Source organism: Cnephaeus nilssonii (genome assembly GCF_951640355.1).
Source record: "Cnephaeus nilssonii genome assembly, chromosome: X".
NCBI classification, from domain to species: Eukaryota; Metazoa; Chordata; class Mammalia; order Chiroptera; family Vespertilionidae; genus Cnephaeus; species Cnephaeus nilssonii.
In genome coordinates, this window is record NC_137071.1 from 6,079,459 (window position 1) to 6,103,261 (window position 23,803).

General features: G+C 40.8%; 1 protein-coding gene across 8 annotated transcripts in view; it reads left to right on the forward strand.

Moving 5' to 3' along the window:
- REPS2 (RALBP1 associated Eps domain containing 2) overlaps positions 1 to 23,803 on the forward strand; it is a 185,952-nt gene that overhangs the window by 155,576 nt on the left and 6,573 nt on the right. For all 8 annotated transcript variants that reach the window (XM_079764421.1, XM_079764424.1, XM_079764423.1 and 5 more), the window contains 3 exons: positions 12,804 to 12,887; positions 13,981 to 14,126; positions 20,209 to 20,314. In XM_079764421.1, the coding sequence (XP_079620547.1) occupies positions 12,804 to 12,887; positions 13,981 to 14,126; positions 20,209 to 20,314 (336 nt within the window). The remainder of the gene's footprint in view (positions 1 to 12,803; positions 12,888 to 13,980; positions 14,127 to 20,208; positions 20,315 to 23,803) is intronic.

The window sequence follows — 23,803 nt, forward strand, 5'->3', positions numbered from 1 at the left end:
ATACCATGTTTGCTATAACTAACAAGCTAGTCCAGTTTTCCCCCTGGGGGTCAGTGATGGCTGGTTTCTAGGTTCCTGAACTAATGGAATCCTTATTTATCTTCTCTGATCCCCCAACCACTCTGTGACAGAAACTAAGAAGCACTCCTAAATATCAGGGCAGGAGTGATTACAGAAATGGGGCAGGATGGGATGGCACTCAAATGTGCTATGGTGTTAATGAGAAAGGACAGCGGAGGTCAATCAGAGGTCGAGCCCAATGAGGCAGTCAGAGTAATTAAGAACATGGGCTCAGTATTCAAATCCTCTTTCTGCCTCTTACTGGCTGTGTGTCTTTGGGCAAGTTACTTAGCCTCTCTGTGTCTCAATTTCATCATCTGTAAAATGGGGATAATGATAGTGTCTACTCTCATAGGGTTCTTGTGATGCTTAAATGAGTTAGTATCCCTGAAGCAGCTAGAACAGTGCCTAGCATATTGTCAGCCCACAATGATAATTGGCTGTTAATAATTATTATCATTCCATGCCCAGAAAAACAGAGACAGGGACTAGTTAGCAAACACAGAAGAACAGATTCAGTATAGCCAGAAGTTAGTGGTCATAAGTCCACTAACTTCTTAGTAGAATCACATTCTTTCCCACTTCTGTGACCTTTCACAGGCTGGCCCTCTGCCTATATCAGGGGTCAGCAAACTACACTCTGTAGACCAAATCCACATCATCATCTGTTTCTGAAAATAATGGAAATGAGATGGATCAATAGAAAGACAGATCAGTCTCGCCATTAGCCTTTTAACCCACTATCTCCTGACTCAAGGACTATAATCGATGCCCATGTCTGTAGTTTGTGGCTTTGCCTTGAGGAACTCTATCTGATCAAGATGCCCTATCTTTCAGACTCCACAAGCAAAACCTTGAGCAAATACCCTTTATCTGACTGGCAGCTTCACAAACTTGCTGTGGGTGGTCCCTCCCAACTCTGTTTCTCAAGCACTATTAGAAGAAACCAGTCTAAGGCCTCACCTTCAAGGTGAGAAAGAGGCAAATAAGGCTGTCAGTGGAAACAGGATAAAGGATTTTTTCCTTCAGACTCCCTCCTGAAGACCCTGCTCTGCTCAGCAGGGTATCACCTAATGGTGTGCTGGTAAATCTCTCTGAAAAACCCCCCACAAAAAACAAAAAGCCCCAATTTATAGCCTTGGCTGATGTCTGTGCTGTAAATCCTCCCATTGTGGCTGATTGCGGGTGGAGTTGGGAATAGATGTGCATCATAACTGGCTCATTGGTACCAGTGTGCTCTATGTTTTTTTTTTTTTTGCTTGTTTATTTGTTTTCTTGTCGTCTAGGGCACTGTTTCAGCCCAACCCCAGCATGTGCTGTTAGAAATGGGCCATATTTTTGAAGTCATTAGAGATGATCTTCCCTCTTGTTTACATTTAACTTGTACCACTAGGTGGCACTTTAAGGACACTACAGGAAATTGGCTCTACTGGATTTATTTTTTTACTTTTTATTGAAGTATAATTTGCATATTGAAAAGTACACATTGAACGTGCAACTCAATAAATTTTCACAAGCAGAACACACGTGTGTAATCAACACTGAAATCAAGAAACATTACTAGCACCCCAGAAAGCTCCTCTTATTCTATTTTCGTTTCTATCCCTTATTCTTAGGGTTACCACTATTCTGACTTCTAACAGCATAGATTAGTTTTACTTGTTTTCTACCTTACGTAAGTGGAATCATGCAGTATATACTCTTATGTCTGTTCTTTTTTCTGAAATGCTGTTTGTGTGATTCATCTATATTGTGTGTAATTGTAGATCACTGCTGTATAGTATTCCATTGTGTGCAAATATATCACTGTTTTCTACTTTTGGTGGACATTTGAGTAGTTTTCACATTTTGGCAATTATAAACAATGCTTCTATGAATATTCATGTACAAGTTTTCATCTCTCTTGGATATACACCTAGGAGTATAATTTCTGAGTCATAGGGTAAGCATCTATTCAGCTTTAGTGGATACTGCCAGAGAGTTTTTTAAAAAACATTTAATCACCTTTTTTATTTTTTGTTTGTTTTTGTTAATCCTCACCCGAGGATATTTTTCTGTTGATTTTTGGAGAGAATGGAAGAGAGAGGGAAAGACAGAGAGAAACATCGATGTGAGAGAAACACATCGATTGGTTGCCTCCTGCAGGAGCCCTGATCAGGGTCCAAGCCGGGGAGGAACCTGCAACCAAGGTACATGCTCTTGACCGGAATAGAACCCAGGGCCTTTTGGTCTGCAGGCCGATGCTCTAGCCACTGAGCCAAACCAGCTAGGACCTGCCAGACAGTTTTATAAAGTGTTTGTAGTGGTTTATACTTCATCAACAGTGTTCTCATTTCAGTTCCACATCCTCATCAATACTGAATTTATTTTATGTTAGCTGGGTCCTAACTCTCACATAATTTTATAGGTCCCTCTCTAACCATCTATTTCCAATTGGATTTTTAAAAAGCCACCTTCTTCTGATGGAAATAGCTTATGCAGGAAGGGCTGTGTCAACCCAAAAGGGAACATCTATCATAGTCTAAATATGAGCTATCAGTGGTTAGAAAATATATTATTCAAACATTTCATCACTAATATAGAGCAATGAAACCTGGAAGGGGGGTTCAAAATTATAAGTGTGGTAAAATATTGGGTGAGGCTAGGACTTTGAAGCACTTGGAAATTTTTATATACTTTAGGTATTGTTGCAAGGCCTATATATGTCTAGCATCTGGGATCAGAAAAAAGGATTTCTAAAGGCCTCATAACCAGATGCCTTTGATTGTGATGGTGGTGAGTGCCAGTTTTAGCAAGGGTCTGCTTGGTGTGGTAAGAGGCATGCAGATGGCATCTTTCTTCAGCCTTATCCAACAGGGAACATGAGTCTCAAGAGAATCCTACCACAGATCACCATTTCTGTGAGGTCCATGTTGTTGGCTCTGCAAGTGGCATTATAATATGGCTTTGAGTACGTGATGAGTAGAGGGTCTCTGTTCTATTACTAGAAATTGGAACTGGAAGAACAAAACCCTAGTCACGGTCAAACTATTTGTCTTTTAGACCAAAATATAGTGCCCATAGTCCTATAGTTCTAACAGTAAGTCTGTTTCATGGATGTTGTCCATAATCAGTGGTTCCAGGAATCCCCAAGGACTTATAATGTGTCATTGCTGTATCCAGGGATTAGTTGCCCATTATAGTTACTGATTATTTATGTCCATCAGAATTGTCCCTGAGCTCCTCTGTCACTGTTCCCCTGGTTGTCTCCAGTATTGGACTGGCCAGTCGTAGGGGCCACCAGAGACATTCAGTGAAAACTGCCTGAGATGTTGGTGCTGAAGCAGCCAGGATGAAATCTGAAAGGGCTTTTATTTTTGAAAATTTCTTCCTCTTATACTGATAGTAGTAATATCCAGTACCACAAATTTGGATTGTGGATAACCTGCTATAGTAGATCTGCTTATAATCTAAATTGGAGTCAGCATTTTCTCAGTTTAGGTTTTAATCTTTTGGCAAGAGGGGAAAAGTCCCTTATGTTGAATTGGCTGCTACTTTCAGTAGCAGATCCTATGTCTGGGAAACCACTTGTACTTGTTTTTTTTTGCACCAAAGGCATATCCTAGCTTTATTAAAGGGCCCGCGTCACAGAGTCAATATAAAAACACCAAAAGTCCCATCAGTTTAATAATAAAAAAACACACACCCAAAATGGAAAACAAGGGGCAGGGAGGAGGCCCCTAAGTGAAGGGCACAGGGAGCCCTGCTTATGGCACCCGGCCTGGCTGCAGGGCCCCTTGGTATTACCATTGCTATGAGGTCAGAGGGCAGCGATTGTCCTGTGGGAGCCACTGTTCACCTCGGTTGAGGACCCTTACTTCTTCTGGGGTGTGCTCAGCTTCTGCATGCCCCAGATCTTGTCCAGCAGGCCAGAGATGAAGGCCTCAGTGGGTTTGTAGCAGTCAACCAGCAGATCCCAGCAGCTCCTTGACCCTGAGCTGCCCCCAGGCATCCCCACCGCCGCCGCTGCCCTCACCACGGAGTCCTGCGGAGTCGAGCCCACCAGCTAACCCCAGCCGATGGCCCGCAACCAGCCGGGCGGGCATCAGGAAACGGAGATCCCTGAGCTGGAGATTGATGTGGATGAACTCCTGGACATGGAGAGTGATGATACCAATTGTACTTTTACTTCTGACTATGATAGTAGCTGCCACTATTGAACAGATACTATATAATTGTGCTTCGCACTGCAGACATATCTTTCACTTAATCTTCATAATGGTAGGAGTTTAGGTGGATTATACCCTTTCTCAGACAATGAAATTTTGGCTCATAGAGGTTAAGCACATGCCGAGGTTATACACCAAGCAAGTGCAAAGCCTGGGTTTGATTTCAAAGCCTGTGCCCTATAACTGCTCTGCTCCATGGTTCCAGTTACTGTGGGATGAATTTTTGACTTGTCCCCTGGCGCATGGAACAGTGTTGGGTTCATTACTAGCTCATTGCACACATTGATCAGAAGGCCTGCTATTTGCTGGTATTCAGCTTAGGCACCAGGAAAACGATAATGAAACAAGACATAGATCCTACCCTCTAGGTGCTTATACTTCAGCTATATTTCTGTCTCTTACAGGTGACTTTGGTCATGGGTTTTGGTAGTTCTTACAGAGAATTCAGTCCTAAGGATTCCCTATTGAGACTGATTGGGGAATGATGGGTTTTGCTGTGGGCAGTGTGATGCTGGCCATTGGTGTTGCATCTTCTATGCCTGTGCTTGACCACATGGCTTTCTAGTGTACCCTTACCTAGCAGAAATGGAGGTTAGATGAAAGTTAGAATACCAATAAGATGCTGGAGATCCCCCTAGAGCAGTGATGGCGAACCTATGACACGCGTATCAGCACTGACACACGTAGCCATTTCTGATGACACGCGGCCGCATACCAAGGATGAAACATTTGCTGCTCCTGAGGATGAAACATTTGTGACTAGAGTCTTGGAGTTAGTTTTTTCCTCAAAGTGACACACTACCCGAGTTATGCTCAGTTTTTTGGCGAAGTTTGACACACCAAGCTCAAAAGGTTGCCCATCACTGCCCTAGAGGATGTAGCAGGACTGTCTGCTCATCTGCGTAGAATTTAGCCCCTGCCTTTGTGATTCCTGGCCTTAGGATCTGCCTGGATTCTTGGGTGATAAATGGAGTTTGAGTTTCTTTTTCTAATCTGTCAGTTGCATGAACATTTACGAATTTTTAACAATTCATCAATTATATACACCTTAGCAATTAGTTCAGCGACTAGACTACTTATTTTTTAATGAGATACGATTTTTAGTTGCAGATTTGACTTTTAAACAAGTCTTATTGCTGAAGATTTTGCTTAGCTTCAATTATTTACTCATGGAACAGTATTGCACACACCCTCTATTCCCTCCATGGCAAATAGGCAAGAAAACAATTGAGAATCCTAGTTAGTTTTTTGCTGGAGCATTCGTGGCCCTTTCCAGACTAGGACCTTGGATACTTGGTTTTCTCATCTCTTAAATGAAGAGTATGGACCATCACTGGCCCCAGTTGATCTGGGCTGGCTTCATAAAAATCACCCAGGGAGCTTGTTAAAATAGAAGTTTCTAATGCTCCACCCTTAGGAGATTATAATTAGGGAAGTCTGGGGTAGTATCTAAAAGTCTATAATTTATAAAAATTTCCTAGATAATTCTCCTGTGCAGCTGTATTTGGGATCCACTGGGCTAAATGGTCTAGAACAGTGGTTGGCAAACTCATTAGTCAACAGAGCCAAATATCAACAGTACAACGATTGAAATTTCTTTTGAGAGCCAAATTTTTTAAACTTAAACTTCTTCTAACGCCACTTCTTCAAAATAGACTCGCCCAGGCCGTGGTATTTTGTGGAAGAGCCACACTCAAGGGGCCAAAGAGCCGCATGTGGCTCGCGAGCCGCAGTTTGCCGACCACGGGTCTAGAACAAACGGAATTGAATTGGGAAGAAACTTCTGTGGTGTTTGAAGATTAAGGTAAAAAATGTGCCTGGAGCGGGTTCCATCTGGGCAAGCTAACGCAATTGTGATGCAGAGGTAAATTGGAGCCAGATGATGGAAGGTCTTTAATTGGCTGAGGGATTGTGTTGTGTGCCATAAGCCTTAGGGACCCATTGAGGGTCTTTGAGAAAATGTGTTTTGATGAGAAAGTGCTTTACAAAGTAGTTCCTCAGTGGTGTGCAGGGTGGATTGGACTGGGTGGGGGGTGGCTGAAGGAAGGAAAAAGACCACTGACGTTTTTGCAGTGGCCCAGGCAGGAGGTGTGATGAGCACCTGGACTCAGATGGGCGCTATGGGACCTTTGTAAAACTGGCCTGCCTGGGTGGACCTGGATCTGAGATGTTTTGTTTTTAAGCTACTAAAAAAAGCCATAATTTATCAGTGTTGTGTTCATATGCTTTAACTATTATAATGAATAATTTTTATTGTTTGTGTCCAGAAGGTTTTAAAAGAGCCCAGTAAATAAATTCATGCAGAATAGCTGGCAGCAGGAGCAACAGCTGCTACTGCAGAGAAGAAGGGAGGGAGGGAGGGAGAAGAGGATGGGAGGAGGGAAGGGAGCCCATTTTTGCCAGGCAGCAATCCCATCGTCACCCTGCCTCATGTTCTTGGCCAAGGCGAGAGTGGGAGGTATGTACAGCAGGGGTGCCTGGCGTTGGATCTGCCAACCACTGTGGAGAATGCTCCTCTCGAAGGCTTGGGTGTGGAACATGTCATTTGGCTTTCAAATAAAATGGAATATTTTCCCTTTGTTCCTCTAAAACCCAGCCTATGGTCCAGTGTTTCCCAAAATATGTTCCACGGAACATTATTCTGCTGGATGTTAATAGAAGGTACATGAGAATAAGGAGTGGACTCCAGATAAATTTGGGAATTGCTGGGCTAAGCAAAGTCAGTAGCTTCCTTTACCTCACAGGATTTCAGAGCCGGTGATGTGCTATGTGCTTTATGAATTTCTAAGAGGGAGATAGACTGTGTGGTGTTTCTTACCATAAGCTTATTTGTAATACTTTTTCTCTTTAGGCCAGGGCTGGCAAACTATGAACCACATGCCAATCTATCCCACCACCTGTTTTTGTAAATAAAGTTTATTGGAGCACAGCCCCACCCATTCATTGTATTGCCTGCGCTGCTTAGCACTCAAGGGCAGGATTGCAAAATTGCAATGGAGACCTGGAGACCCAGAGATTGAGTTGCCTGGACAACTGAAAATATTTAATATCTGTCTTTTTTTATTTTATATTTTATTGATTTTTTACAGAGAGGAAGGGAGAGGGATAGAGAGTTAGAAACATTGATGAGAGAGAAACATCGATCAGCTGCCTCCTGCACATCCCCTACTGGGGATGTGCCCACAACCAAGGTACATGCCCTTGACCGGAATCAAACCTGGGACCCTTGAGTCCGAAGGCCGACACGCTATCCAGTGAGCCAAACCGGTTTCGGCAATATCTGTCTCTTTATTGAAAAAGTTTGCCAGTCCCTGCTCTAGGCAATTTATGGAACTGGTGTTGGTGATGAATTTGCTTAATGTTCCTCAGTTACTATGCTGCCACATTTCTTCCCTCTTGCTTTAAATTTTCTCTCTCAACCATTGACCCATTGTCTAAGATAAGTACCTGGATTCTTCATGTCATTGCTCTTTCACTTAGCACATTACACCAATCACCAAGGATGTATAGTCTCCAATCTAAATAGCTCTCAAATCTGCCTATCCTCACTTCCATCAATCTGCCTATTCTCACTTCCATCAAACTGGTTTAAAGGACCACCATCTCTTATCTTGTTTTCTTCTTTTGCCTTCTAATTGAGTTCCCTTCCTCTAGTATGGGTTGCTTCCAATCCATTTGCCTGCATGGCCCTCAGAATAAGTTCAAATCCTGAATAGGGATGTATCAGCCAAAGTCTAGTTAGGAAAACAGAATCCATTCTAGGTATTTCACACTGGAAGAGGTTTCATTCAAGGAATGTGGTACTTTCTGAAAGTTAAGATATTGTAAGAACTGAAGGAAACAGCTGAAGATGCTCAGACTGCCTGCAGCACCTAAGTAATCATTTTCAGGGAAATGCCCGAGGCCAGTATAAGACCTTCAGACTGCTGAAACCCATGCTGTTCTGCTTACCACTGCCAGAGGAGCAATACCATTGTTTTTCTTTTACCTTCTTGGTTTCATGTGCATGAGTCTCAGTAGTAACAAGGACCCCTGTTTAAAGGAGATTCTATAAATGTAGTTGTCAGGCTTCTACTCCCTGCAGTGTAGGGAAGAGCATAGAAGCAGGGAATGGTGATGAGTGTCTCATAGACAATTCAGGGCAATGATCTGTAAGACCATGTATGTTCTACTCCACTACCATTGTTCAGCTTCCGTTCTCCCATTCTTTACCGCTCATCCTTATTCCACACCACTAGGCCCCAAATTGTAGACATACTAGAGTATTTTTTTCAGAGTCCTAAAACAGTTAACATTTATAATCTCATGGTTTCTTTGTGTTAGAGATTTGGGAGCAACTAATCTGAGTGGTTCTGGCTCAGGCTCTCTCATGATGCTGCAGACACAATGTCGATCAAGGCTGAAATCATCTGAAGACTTGACTAAGGCTGGAGGATCCTCTTCTAAGTGTTTTAACTCCCCCTTTTTTGGGAGCACTTTGCCTGGTGTCTGGGGTCCAGAAGCTGAGATGAGGATTCTTGGAAAGTGACACATCAAATGTATGAAATAAAAACCTGTGTAATTGAATAACTGAATGAACCTCTCTTCTGATAGAGAATTAAAATGCTTAGCCTCCCTGGGCCATGTCCATTTCTGGAGAGCCTACTGAGCAGGAGCCATGTTGCCCCATCAACCATAGGACTGGGAAAAGCCCAGAATAAGTTTCCACATCCTGAGGCAGCACCTCAACATCCATGTGACCTATTCAGGCTTTTTATTACAAAACTAGAATGAAATATATTTCTCCTTTGTGGGTAGGGGAATATTAATATTAACATATGAGATATATATTTTTAATTGGAACTTAGCTCAAATTTCAATGAGCTCTTGACTAAAAGTACATTTTTTTCTGAGTTGCCACATCCTGGCTGGGTGCATACTGTTACATAGGAGTCATGAGGGAAGCACTACCATTTGCAATATTAATTTTAATCTGAACATTTGTTTCTTTCACAAATTCAAGCATTGGATTTCAGTTCAGACAACTTATACTTTTGGACAAGGGCATATTGTCCATATTGATAGCAGAGTTGTTCCCCCCTTTCTTTAATACATGGAAGAAAAAGGGAGCCACTGAGACCCCCTGCTTTCATGGGTTATCATTTTCCCAAAATTGTTAAGTTAGAAAAGTCTAAAGAAAAGCAAAGAAATCTCCCTGGTTCTGCTTTCCAGCTGCTAAGTCGAATGTAAACCTCATACTACTTTTCATGAACGAAAGTGAAATAGTTTATTGGGAAGAAAGGCTTTTGCATATCTAAATCTAATCTTTAGTCCCCCCCCCCCCAAGGCTAGTTTTCTTTCCCCATCTCTTTTCCTGGGATAATTTCTGGCTCTGGTGAGGCTCTGCCTTTCCAGGACCTTCCTGCTTCCTCATGAGATTCACTCCTTTGTATGTTCAACAGATGGACTCATTTAGAATCAGTCATGGAGCAGTAGAAAAGGGTGCGGAGGTCTTGAGTTTCTTTGTAAGGAGATTGATGGTTCCATCCAGCCTGACATAATGCTGAGGAGTTGTTGGTTACTAGTCATAATGCTAGAAAACCCAGGCCTCTGGATGCCATTTCAGGAAGGTATATATGTAAATGAAAAAAGAAATTCAGACACATCTCACAACTGCTTTCTCATCCTTTCCAATCCCCAACCCATTGTTATTTGTGTTTTTAGAGATGGCTAAGAGAAAATGAAGGCAATGACAGACACAGCTACTACTTCTGTTATACTCAGAAAAGTCATTAAAAAAAAGGAGGATCCAATTTATCATTTCTTTTAATATTTTCACAAGAAGGAGACTTCATTCATCCCTGCAGGAAAGGGAGCCTTAGGGAAAATGCTTCTCTCTGTCTGCCTGATGGTAAAAGGGAGCTGACCAATTGAAAGGCAGAGTAATTGACTGACTGCTCTGTCTCTCCTTTTCTCTCTGCCTGGCTGGTGGAGTGTGCAGTGCACCTGAGGTCCCTGCAGGGGGCTGCACACATAGGCTTGGGGCCAGAACATAGGTGTTCCAAGCAATAGATTTCAGGTAGAAGGCAACAAAGGACCTTGGGCCCAATTTGTAATTCTTTAGTAGAATTCATGGGAAGACCTTCATTTGGGGGTTTATTGGGCCCTCATTCAGCCATTACTAAAACTGACAGGAGGCTGGCAGATCTTCAAGTACGATGACATTTGTCAGAATCCCCAGGAAGGTGGGTGAGTGCCTGCATACCCCAGACTCCTGACAGTGAAGGCTCCTACATGGCTTGCTTGGGTGTTTCCCACATGATTCAAACTCAGTAGGCCTCAAAGTGAGCTCCCCATCACACCTGCTTTTCCTGTGGTTTCCTTCTTGGTGATTGGCCTCAGTGTTCTTGTGGTACTTCGGGCTGATATTCTGGGTATTGGAGCATAGGAGGCCCTTTGAGCCTCCTTTCTCACCATCCCAATGTAATGCCCCTCTGGTTGGCTGCACCTTGTTTATCACTCAGATCTCAGCTGGGATATCACCTTCACCTGAATCTTTGCTGACCCAGAAGGCTGAGTGCTTCTGGAGCTCTCACCCTTCCCTACCACCACCCTAATTCCACTGAAGCATGTTTGCCCCATCATTTCTCTGCCTTTCCCACTAGACTTCAAACTCCTTGTAAGCAAACTCCTCTGGGGCTTGCTCATCCTTTAATACCAGTGCCAGCATAGGGTCTGCCTGTAGTAGTTGTTCAATAGGTATTTCTTGGCCCAGGAAATATAAAGCATAGTGGTTACAACAAGCCCAGCATTAGGACCTGAGGCCTGGGTTCAGACCCTTCTATTTGTGTGATTTTGAGTGAGTTCCTTCTCGATCCTCAATTTTTTCACTAATAATATGGGGATAATAACTATTTCCTAGGACAGTGGTCGTCAAACTGCGGCTCGCGAGCCACATGCGGCTCTTTGGCCCCTTGAGTGTGGCTCTTCCACAAAATACCACGGCCTGGGCGAGTCTATTTTGAAGAAGTGGCGTTAGAAGAAGTTTAAGTTTAAAAAATTTGGCTCTCAAAAGAAATTTCAATCGTTGTACTGTTGATATTTGGCTCTGTTGACGAATGAGTTTGCCGACCACTGGGCTAGGATGTGTGATGAAATGACATAATCCATGCAAAGCACCTAGAATAATGTGTAACACATAGTAAGTGTTCTGTGTTTTGCAGTATCTAATAATAATAAGTCATAATAATACAGTTAGCCTTAATGGAAAGGAGAAAACTATAAGAAAAAGTTGGAACTAAAAATCGGGCATGTTGAGTACTTGTAAAATGGGCTTGGAACAGGTGGGAGTTGTTTTTGAACCAAGGTTTCTAGATAGGGTGGTGAAAATGTAGGAGCAGATGGGATTACTCTGGGAAGAATGAAGAGGGAGGGAAAAATCGGGCAGGTAACTGACGACAGAACCTTGAGAAATCTTACGTCTGAGGGATAATAAGAGAAGTCAACAAGAAAGAAAGATAATCATTTTAGTAGGAGATCACGGTTCATCAGATGCCAGGGACTGGTCTAGAGAAGACTACAAGAGGCCACTAGAATCAGCTAAATAGGAGAGCAGTAGTGTCCTGGGGTGCAAGCCTTTTCAGCAGAGTCAGGAAGAAAGAAGCCACATTCAGAAGAGGCTAGGTTAGGGATGAAGGGGGAACACTAAGGCTGGCTCTTATGCTGTAATGTGTACTTGTGTAACACAGATTAGTTTGTGGGTAAATAGATGACTGATGTCAGTATAATGTGGATGTTACTTTGGTTTGCATGAAGCCCCCCGTCCCCGCCCCCACCCAGTGTTACTATTTCGCATCCCTGGCCAGTAGCAGCTGAAAACAAAGTGCTCTAGCACAGCTGAATGTAGCAGCATGGGGCTGGGGGAATGAGGGGACATAGTACCCAGTCTCCTTGGGTCTTCTGCTTGGCTCTTTGGTGCCCGCTCTGTCTAGAAGGGCTTTGGGCAGTCTTTGCCCATCTTTGTGCATCCATTCACCGATTTTGTATCACTTAGCAGCCAAAACCCCTGTTTACTCCTTCTATCATGCTTACCCTCCCTTACCTTATTTAAGGTAAGAAGTCATAGCTACTAGAATGTTTCTTTATTAGGAATTTAATATATGTTTTAAAATTTCAGTGTTTTTAATTATGATTATTGTTTTTGTTAGTGCCTGGGTTAAAATTTTAACTTCTTTCCCAGCCCTATTTTTCCAGTAAGCTTTGTTATTTTCAGTTTGAACTTGTGAAGAGTTAGTTTTTAGCAATATAGATGTCCACTTATAGAAGACATCCTCATGATTCCTTTTCCTAAGATTCAACAATGCTGGAAGGAAGGATGGGAGGGAAGAGTAGGGTCTATGGAAGGTTTTCTCAAGGATCGGCACACTTGCCTATGCTTGGTTGCAAGTTGGTCTAAATCAATTTCCTCATAGGGACTGTTCTCTTAAGTGCTCCTCATTATATATTTGGGTGGTTATGGTTTGACATTTTTATCTTCTCTCTGATCTTTTGCTGCAGTCTGAACAAGCATCTGAGGCCGAGCTACACCCCCAGCTGAACAGAGCCCCCTCGCAAGCTGCAGAGAGTAGTCCAACAAAGAAGGTAAGGCCAGCAAAGGAGTGCCACTGGGGTGACGTTGTGAGCCCTCCCTTGGACTTTTGTCTCTGTGAGCACATCTACCATTTTAAGGTTTTCATGTCCTGACGTTAATGTTAATGACCCAGATTTACCAGAATTTGGGTTCTTTGTGAAGATGGGGTCCTGATGACTCCTGGGCTGCACCTTGATGTCACTGACAGTCTGTACTTTCCTCTTCAACCTCCCAGCTAAATATGACGGCTTTGCAGTTGGTAAGACTAAGAGTTGAGGTGGGGAGGGACAGATGCCTTTTGCAGAATCCCACACACTGCTAAGCCTCTAGGAGTACCTTTTGGGGGCGTGGTAGTCTTCCTGTCCTTGTCTTTGTGCTATGGTCTCTTCTGCATCTCAGCATCTTCACCTCAGCCTACGCGCGTACCTGAGTCCTGGGTCATTTGCTCAGTAAACACCACTCACTCATGGTGTTGTCCTTTCATTTTCTCAACCCTCTTCTTGTCCTTCCCCACTTTCTCAGGCCCTTCTCTCATGAAAGAGAGTGGGCTCTGGGCTCAGGAACACAGGTAAAGCAGGGGCCTTCAAGGAATCAGGCCAACTGTCTCCTTCCAGAAGACACCGTGACTCTTGAGCTTGATTTCATGTAGCAATTGGGGGTAGGGGAATTCTGAACTTATGACTAAGACCATTACAAACTTCAAAATTATATTCTAAAAAGCCCCAAAGTGGAGCAAGAGTGAATTTTATTCAGTAGAAAAGGCTCTGTGCTGTGAGATGCACACGGCATTTAAACTAGGAAAGAAAAGAGGGTTGGTGGACCCCTGGAATCTGATTCCTGTGTCCTTCTGGGTGACAAAAAGATAATAGGGTGCAAGCATGAAAAAAAAAAAGGAGTAAAGAAACAAAGGCTACTGAAATCTGATGCCCACGTCCCTCTAGCTTTTACCTAGCCAAAAATCAGTCACATATCGTTGGATGCAGAGTTTCAATAGAACACATGCCTGACCTTGGGTTGGCTTAGAGGGACATAGGACATTGGCATGATAGGGGAGCAATTAATTTTTTAACTTTTGTTTTTTTTTATTTTGTTCTTAATTCGCAGGACACACCATATTCTCAGCCTCCATCAAAGCCCATCCGTAGGAAATTACGACCAGAAAATCAAGCTACAGAAAATCAAGAGCCTTCTACCACCGTTGGCGGGCCAGTGTCTGTAGCAACCATGAAACCCCATCCAACAGTCCAGAAGTAAGTAAAACAGATAAGTGAGAGCAGGATCGGAGGCTTCCTTTTAAATCTTCATGTATATGTAAATGTAGATGTTTACATTTACACTCATACCATAAAAGGGTGTGATTTTATGGATGTAGTCTTACCTTATTTATTTCTGTGATGGGATTACCATTTTCCAGTCTCATAGAAAGAGGCTTCTAAGCTATAGGACATATCCTGACACAAAGGGCAAGTGAGGACAAGGCCATGGTATGTTTCCTTCCCTTCTCTCCTCCCCTTTCACTTCTTCTGACCTCTCTTCCTTGTACTGGCCCACATTTTCTCAGGAAGAAGACAGTAATATAAATGGAAGTTTTCTCTTTGCCTGTCTTATTTCATGTTTCCCCATGGCAAATAGCTAGCTTCATGACCCTCAGGCCCAACTTTCAATAGATGTGATATCTTTTTAAAGTTTTTAAAAATTAATTTATTATAATTATAATTGATATACAGTATTATATTTCAGGTGTACAACACAGTGATTCAACATTTATATTTCTTACAAATTGATCACAATATGTCTATTAACAATCTGTCACTACATAATTATTACAATGTTATTGACTCTTTTCCCTATCTGTACATTACATCCCCATGATCTTTTTAAAAAAATATTTTTATTGATTTCAGAGAAGAAGGGAGAGGGAGAGAGGGATAGGAACAGCAATGATGAGAGAGAATCCTTGATCAGCTGCCTCCTGCACGCCCCACACTGGGGATCGAGCCCACAACCTGGGCATGTACCCTGACCGGGAATCGAACGTGACCTCCTAATTCATAGGTTGACGCTCAACCACTGAATCACCCTGGCCGGGCTATCTTTTTAATCCTCATAAGGAGTTACTGTTATTGATCATCTAAGCACAGAATCGTCACCTGTAGAGCATCCAAGATATCTATCTGGCCAGCTGTAACAGACATTGGAGGGAGGGTGGGGACTTAGAGAACAATGCTCTGGACAAACTGTCCTTTTCCAGAAGGCTTTGGCTTTAAGAAAAGCTATCACTTGCCTCAGTTTCCCTTTTGTGAAATTGAGCAAGGTGTTGAGAGCAGAAACCTGCTGCTGTGTGTGACTTCAAGTGAGCCTGACTGGTCACTAACGTAAATGCTCAAGATCCATCATGAAATTGCTCTAGGGACCTTGCAGGTCTCAGCTGCAGCTGTGGATTTTTCTCCTGCTTACACTGTTATGGAGAGAAAAACAACAGGTGGTGTTTTTTTTCCCTTTCTTTTAATTTTTTCAATTACAGTTTACTTTTAATATTATTTTGTATTAGTTTCAGGTACACAACATAGTGGTTAGACAACCATATACTTTACAAAGTGTTCCCCTGATATTTCCAGTACCCACCTGGCACCATATGTAGTTATTACAATACTAAAAGCCCAGCACGCGAAATCGCACGGCCCCGACCACCCACACACCTCGCTGTGCTCGCAGCCCCGCCCACCCGCATGCGCCTTGCCACACATGCAGCCCCACCCGCCCACGTGCGCCTCACTGGGCATGCAGCCTCCTGGTGACCGGTCTTTGGTCGTTACGGCATCACGACCACTGGGTTTTTATTGTATAGATTATTGACTATATTTCCTATGCTGTACTTTACATCCCCATGACTATTTTTGTAACTAAGAAAAGCAACAGGTTTTGTGGGTATAACTTTCCTTTGAAGCCAAAGCCTCATTCTGTGCAGCACTCTTTCAGAGGATGGCTTTTGTTTTTGTTTTTCCAAATGGACAGTTTCCTGGTGCCATCAGTGCATAAAGGAAGTACATTTTGTCCTTAAGGGTCACTGAGAGCTTTCACCACCTTCCAGCCACCCCCAAGTCGAGGTCATGGATCTCTCTCAGGGACAAAGATGGCTAACCTTTCTTCCATGTAATTCCCCAGCTTTCCACTTTAATCTCCGCTTCACATTAATGCTAGTCAGTCAGTGGTGGCTATAACATCTTCCAAAGTTGGATCGGCAGGGCAGTTGGTGGAGTTCACAAAGTTTTCATTTTCTTTATTTTTTAACAGCTTTATAGAGATATAATTCACATAGCATACAACTCACCATTTTCAGTGTACAATTCAGTAGTTTTCAGTATATTCACAAAGTTGTGCAACCATCACCATGATCTAATATTCAAACATTTCCATCACCCAAAAAAGAAATCCCATGTCCATTAGCAGTCACTTTCCATTCTCCCCTTCCCTACCCGCCTCAGGCAGCTACTAATCTGCTTTATATCTTTATAGATTTGCCGGTTCTGGGCATTTTATGTAAATGGAATCATACAACATGTGGTCTTTTGTGACTGGCTTCTTTCATTTAGCATAATGCTTTCAATGCTCACCCATGTTGTAGCATGAATCAGAACTCAATTCTTTTTTATTGCTGAATAATGTTCCATTGTAATGGATAGACTACATTTTTTCATCCATCCATCAGTTGATGGCCACTTTTAAACTATTAAAAATAATGCTGCTATACTATTTGTATATAAGTTGTTATGTGGACTTATGTTTTCAATTGTCTTGAGCATATACCTAGGAGTAGATTTTCTGAGTCTTATGGTAAGTCTATGTTTTACAGTTTGAGGAATTGCCAAACTGCTTTCCATAGTGGCTGCAGCATTTTACAATCCTGCCAGTAATGTATGAGAGCTCTAATTTCTTCTCTTTCTTGCCAACACTTGTTGTTATCTGTGTTTTTATTATTATTATTATTATTATTATTATTATTGCCACCCTAGTGTGTGTGAAGTGATATCGAATTGTGGTTTTGATAGCATTTTCCTAATGATTAATGGGGCTGAGCATCTTTTCATGTGCTTATTGTCCATTTGTATACTGTCTTTGGGGAAATGTTTCCTCAGATTCTTTGTCCATTTTTACATTGGATTATTTATCTTTATTTTTGGGTTATAAGCTCTTTACATATTCTGGATATAGGTACCTTATCAGATATATAATTTGCAAATATCTTCTCCTATTCTGTGGGTTGGATTTTCCCTTTCTTGATAGTATTATTTGCAGCACAAAAGTCTTAAATTTTAATGAAGTCCAATTTATTCATTTTTTTCTTTTGTCACTTGTGCTTTTGGTGTCACATCTAGGAAACCATTGCCTAACCCAAGGTCATAAAGATTTGTTCCTGTGTTTGCTTCTAAAAGTTTTGTAGTTTTATGTCTTAGATTGAAGTCCATGGTCCATTTTGAGTTCATTGTTGTGTATAGTATGAGGAAGGGGTCCAACTTCATTCTTTTGCACATGGATATCCAGTTGGCCCAGCACCACTTGTTGAAAGGAGCTATTTTATCTGCCTGTTCAGTGACTGTCCCTCACTATGATACATTCTCACTGGTTAGGTAAACACATAGTGTCAGGCTGAGAGACTAGCACCCACCAGTAACACAAATAGTGCAATAAATGGCAGGGATTTAAGCTTTGGGGTCAGGGAACTTTGTACAACTGACTTTAGTTCCCAGACCAGTTTATTTTGAAGTGATAAGAAGTGACTTAGCATTAATAATTTTTAAGCCCTAAGGAAGAGAGACAGCTGTACACACGATAGTTATGGTCCTGTCTCAGCCAGTGTCTGGGAAAGAATTAAGCTCTGATGCCCTTAGATATCCATTTAAGTAAATCTCTCTTCTCTTCATCTAGAGTGGTCTTTACTCTGTATTCTCTTTTGGAAAATTGAGCAAAGAGTCACAAATTATTTTCTTGAAAGGCACTCCTTTCATCTCGTATGATCTCTTCGCGCATGCTCTTTTCTCTCGAGCTCTTCTCCCGTTTTCTCCGATCGCGTTATCTCTTTTCACTCACCTCTTATCCTGTAATGGCTTCTCTTCTCTCACACTCCTCTTATCTCACGTGATCTCTTTTTCTCTCCTGTACTCTCCTCATTTCGCGTGATACTTTACCCTTCTCATGAACTCTTCTTGTGCCCTCTTCTCTTCTTGCGTGAACTCCTCTTGTCTCCCAACACTTCTCGTGTGATCTCTTTTTACCTCTTCTCCTGAGATCTCTTCTTGCTGATCTCTTCTCTTCTTCTCATGTGATTGCTTCTTTCTCACCCATCATATCATATTTTTTCTTTTGATTTGCAAGTGTTCACTGTTAGTATATTGAAATTATTTTGATTTTTGTATGTTAATCTATCCTGCAAATTCCTTTTTATCCATACTGAAATCACTTATTAGTTCTAGCGGATTTTGTAGATTCCTTGGGATTTTCTACATAGACCATCATGTCATCTGCAAATAGAGACAATTTTACTTCTTTTCAAGATGTGTACCTTAATACCATTTCTCACATTATTGTGCTGGCTAGGATTTCTAATATTATCATGAAAATAGTGATGAAAGTAGAAATCTTGTCTTGGTCCTAATCTTTAGAGGGAAAACATTCAGTTTTTCATTAAGTATGATAGCTGTAGTTTTTAAAAAATATCTTTATTGTTGAAAGTATTATATATGCCCTCTTTTCCCCCACATTGACTTCTAGCCCTCCCCTGTCCCCTGTCCCCTGCCCCAGGCCCTCACCACCTATTGTCTGTGTCCATGGGTTATGCACATATGCATACAAGGTCTTTGGTTGATCTCTTCCCACCCACCTTCCTCCCCTGCCTTCTCTCTGAGATTCCACAGTCTGTTACATGCTTCTATGTCTCTGCATCTATTTCGTTCATCAATTTATTTTGTCCATTTTTTGATTGCCACCTTCTCCACTATCCAGTCTGGGATCTATGAAGCAAAAACAACAACAACAACAACAACAACAACAACAACAACAAACAAACACAAATTCCCAAGACACACAAATCAACAACAACAATTTACTGCAATATATTTCCCTGGGTACTGAATTCCCTAGCCTTCTCCATTCCACTTTTTGGAGTCATCTTATGTTTGTTTTATACATTATGTCCAGGGTTTTAACTGTATGTATTTATTGGAAGGAATAGAGAGAAGTATATCATTTCCATCTTGTCCTGAAACCAGAAATCCAATCTATATATTTTAAAAAGTAGATTTTGAAGCCCCTTCCCTGCATATATATGGATGAAAAATTAATCTTCATATTTGTTGGGGAAAGGAGTATGCATGTCTTATACAGATTAGCAGAGTGGCTGGCATAGAGAATATTCTCAGTGAATATTAATCATATCACTACAGTGGTCACAATGCATATCAGTTGAGTTTCTCTGGCCTAGAACCCATCTCCCAATGATTACAAATATTTTTTAGGGGAACTTGAATTGCCATTTTGCTCTGATATTCAATATTTCTTGCTGTGGAATATAAAGTTGTAGGTTATACAGCCATGTTGATTTATTATCCCAACTGTGGACAGTTTTGAGGGAGAAACAGGGTGCTAAGAATAATTAGGGCCGGACAAGCAGTGTAAGCAGAGACTGTAATGGACAAAGTGAGACATATGGTCACCTTATTTATACCTATTGAATGAGTTTACTATTGACTTAATTTGGGAGTACAAGTATTGAAACAATTCTGTGTATTTCTCAAGTGCTACAGATATACATGCTGGTGTATGCACATGCACATGCTCACTCACACTCAGGCATTCATGTGTCATAATAAAGGAATAAAGGAGAGTTATGAGGATTGGTTAAATTAATGTAGGATCATTGCTAAAGAGAATGTTCTATTTTTACCTTCAGACTAGTCCACAGGGGCCACCTGCAGGTTTTTTAAAATGCCATTAATGCTTACACAAAAAGGGCATTGCAGTTAATATGGTTTGTCCAGAAGAAATACTTATTAAACTATCTTGGAATAAATGGAATGCAGAGTGTTTATAAAGGCCGATTCACAGCCTTTCTTCAAGTTATAAAATAGAAATTACTTCAGGTGTCAATAATTCATCCTGACAAATTTGTTTTATTTGGAGTGTGTCTGCCTGCCTGCTTGTGAACATATGATTTTATTTTTGGAGGCCTGTGACATTAGCCCCTTGTTAATTTAGCACTTTTCATGAATCAGAGAGTCTTGACAAGGGTCCAGACCTCTAAGTTTTATTTCATTGAACTGTTTGTACTTTTTGTAGACAGTCTTCCAAACAGAAGAAGGCTATTCAAACTGCTATCCGCAAAAATAAAGAGGCAAATGCAGTGCTGGCCCGGTTGAACAGTGAACTCCAGCAGCAACTCAAGGTAAGGAAGGGGCTTTCTGATTTTGGATTACCATGCTTTTCACCTTGTTTTTTTATTCTGTTTTGACCATTAACTGAGCATCTGGTTCCATTCCTGTTGGTAAGACTTGCTTCTTTGTTCTCAAACTCCTTTTGGAAGGCAGAGCATTGCTGTATTTAAGTTTCATGGGTTGGTTCTTGAATACTTAGAGGAAGACTAGTAACTTTAATATGTAGGCTGCATATTGTGTTAGTTAAAAGGACAGGGAATCTATTACAAGGGCAGTTTGAAGCATTCATTATAGTCTGAAGCTTCTGGGTAAAAGCTTACTTGTTGGATCTACCCTGAATGATGCTATACTTATTTCAGTGGAGGAAGGTGGTCCTGATACTATCAAAGGCCAGCCCCTCTCCTGGTACCTTGGAAATGGCTCCTATCACCTTGTCAAGGACATTACCCCTGTTCTTATCATCTGTGTCCCTTCATTATTAATCTCCCCTGTATTAGTTTCACAGGGCTGCCACATCCAAGTACTACCAAGTGGGTGGTTTAAAAGAACAGAAATCTAGTCTCATAGTTCTGGAGGCTAAAAGCCTGAAATCAAGGTGTCATCACAGCCAAGCTCGCTCTCTGAAGGCTCTAGGGGAGAACCCTGCCTTCTTCTTCCCAGTTTCTGGTGGTGGCTGGCAGTGCTTGGCGTTCCTTGGCTTGCATCACTCCGATTTCTGCCTCCACTCTCACAAGACCTGCTGTCTGTCTGTCTCTGTCCAAATTTCTCTTCTTATAGTGTCCTCTTCATATAAGGACACTGTTAACTGGATTAGGACCCAACCTAATCTAGCATAACCTCATTTAAATAAATTAAATAAGCAAAGATCCTTTATCCATATAAGACCATACTTACAGGTACTGGGGGTTAGGACTTACTAGTAAACATATATTCTCTACTGGCTCATTCCCATCCATACATGAACATGCTCCCTTATCCCTCTTCAGCTGCTGCTGGTCTCTCTGGCCTCCTTCACAGACACGTTTCTTAGGAGTCCTTTCCATTTACTATCTCTGCTTCCTCACCAACAGATTTCTCTCCCTTCACTTCAGTGTGGCTTCCTTCTCCTCCACTCCACTCCTCTTGTGGCCAAATCCAACGGGCCTGTTTTAATATTATGTGACTTTTCCAAAGAATTCTACACAACTGGCCGCTCCCTCCTCTGAAGACACTTTTCTAAATGGCTTTTGGGAAGCCAAACCTGGCACATTTTTTTTTTCTACTTCACTGGTGCTTCCTCTTTAGCATTCTCTGTTGTCTATTCCTTTTTTTTATTTCTCTTTTCTTAACCCCCTTGCCTTGATATTTTATTATGTACATTCTCAAGCATTCAAGAAAGTTGAAAGAATTATACAGTAAATACTTTTATAGCCACCACTTTGGTTCTGCCATTAACATTTTCCTATACTTGTTTTATCACTTATCCATTCCTTTATCTATTCCTCTATCTATAGTCCATCTCATTTTAACATATTTTCAAGTAAATTGAAGAGATCTGTACATGTGTCCTAAATATTCCAGCATGCATAGCATTAACTAGAGTTTAATATTTTTACAGGCATTTCTTATGATGTAAATTTTATATACAGTGAACACACAAATCTTGAGGGTACATTTGTTGAATTTTAACAAATGCATACACTTATAGAGCCCAAACCCCTATCAAGATTCAGAACACTCCCATCATCCCGGGAAGCTTCCTCTTGCTCCTTCCCGGTCAATTCCGACCCCACTCTTAACATGTACTTTTCTGTGAAACTTCTTTCACTTAATATTGGTTTTGAGGTTCATTTATACTGCTGTATGTGTCATTGCTGAGTAGTATTCTATTGAGTGAATATGCCACGATTTGGTTATGAATTCTCATATAATGGACACCTGAACTGTTTCAAGTTTTGAGCTATTTTGTATAAAACTGCATTTTGAATCAGTCTTTGTGTGCAAATACATTCTCACTTCTCTTGGGTAACTATTTAGGATTAGGATTTGTAGATTAGGTGGTGACAATATGTGATTAGTTTTATTAGAACTTCTAGAGTTTTTCCCAAGTGGCTAGAGCATTTTGTATTAACCTTCACTAATATAGCAGAGTTCCAATTGTTCTACATCCTCATCAACATTTAGTGTGTTACTCTTTTAGTTTTAGCCAGTCCTGTGGTGATGTCGTTTTAATTTCGCATCTTCTTGATGCTTATGTTGAGCACTTTTCTATGTGATTATTTACCTCTCATATATTTATGAGGTGCCCTTTCAAAATTTTGGCCCTTTTAAAAATTGAGTTTTTAGTGCTTTGTTTTATGAATGCTTTCTTCCAGCCTTTGTTTTACCTGTTCATTTTCTTAACCGTGTCTTTTCATGAACAGTAGTTTTAAATTTTGATAAAGTCTAATTTATCATTTTTCTCTTATAATTATTACTTTCTTCCTATATAAGGAAACTTTGCCTATATCTAAATTATGAAGATACTCTCTTATGTTTTTTTTCTAAAGGCTTTACTGTAATATGTTTATTAAACATTTGCTAAGAGGGTAGGACTTATGTTAAGTATTCTTATCACATACACAAAATAATAATAATAAATAAAGAGGGTGGGAGGAAACTTTTAGAGGTGATAGATATTTTTATGGCATAAACTGTAGTGATGGTTTCATGGATGTATAATTATCTCCAAACTCATCACACTGTATACATTAAATATGTACAACTTTTTTTTTGTATGACAGTCATACCTCAATAAAGTGGTTTTAAAAAGCAAATAGATCATGGGTATTATTCATCTTACATAACTGAAACTTTGTATCCTTTGAATAATACCTCCCAATTTCCCCTTTACTTCAGCCACTGGCAACCCCCATTCTATACTTTGGTTCTATGAGTTTCACTATTTTAGATTCCTCATGCTGTATACGTGATGTCATGTAGTGTTTTCCTTGTGTGTCTGGCTTATTTTCTTTAGCATACTGTCTTCCAGGTTCATTCATGTTGTCACAAATGACAGGATTTCCTTTATTTTATTTACTTATTTTTACATTTAAGTATAGTTGGTATACAATATTATATTAGTTTTAGGTGTACAATATAGTATTTCAACATTTACTAGTATATATCTTATGAGGTGATCACCACACTAAGTCCAGTAATGATTTCTTTCTTTTTATAGGCTGAATGATATTCCATTGCATGTGTATACATTTTCTGTATCCATTCATTCATTAATGGACATTTAGGCTGATTCTGTGTCTTGGCTATTGTGAATAAAGCTGCAGTGAACATGGGAATATGGATATCTCTTTGAGAAACTGATTTTAGTTCCTTTAGATATATACCCAGAAGTGGGATTACTGGATCATATGGTAGTTCTATTATTTTTTCAGCTTTATTGAGATATAATTGATGTGTAACATTGTGTAATTTTAAGGTGTACAACCTGTTGGTTTGATATACTTATGTATTACAGTATG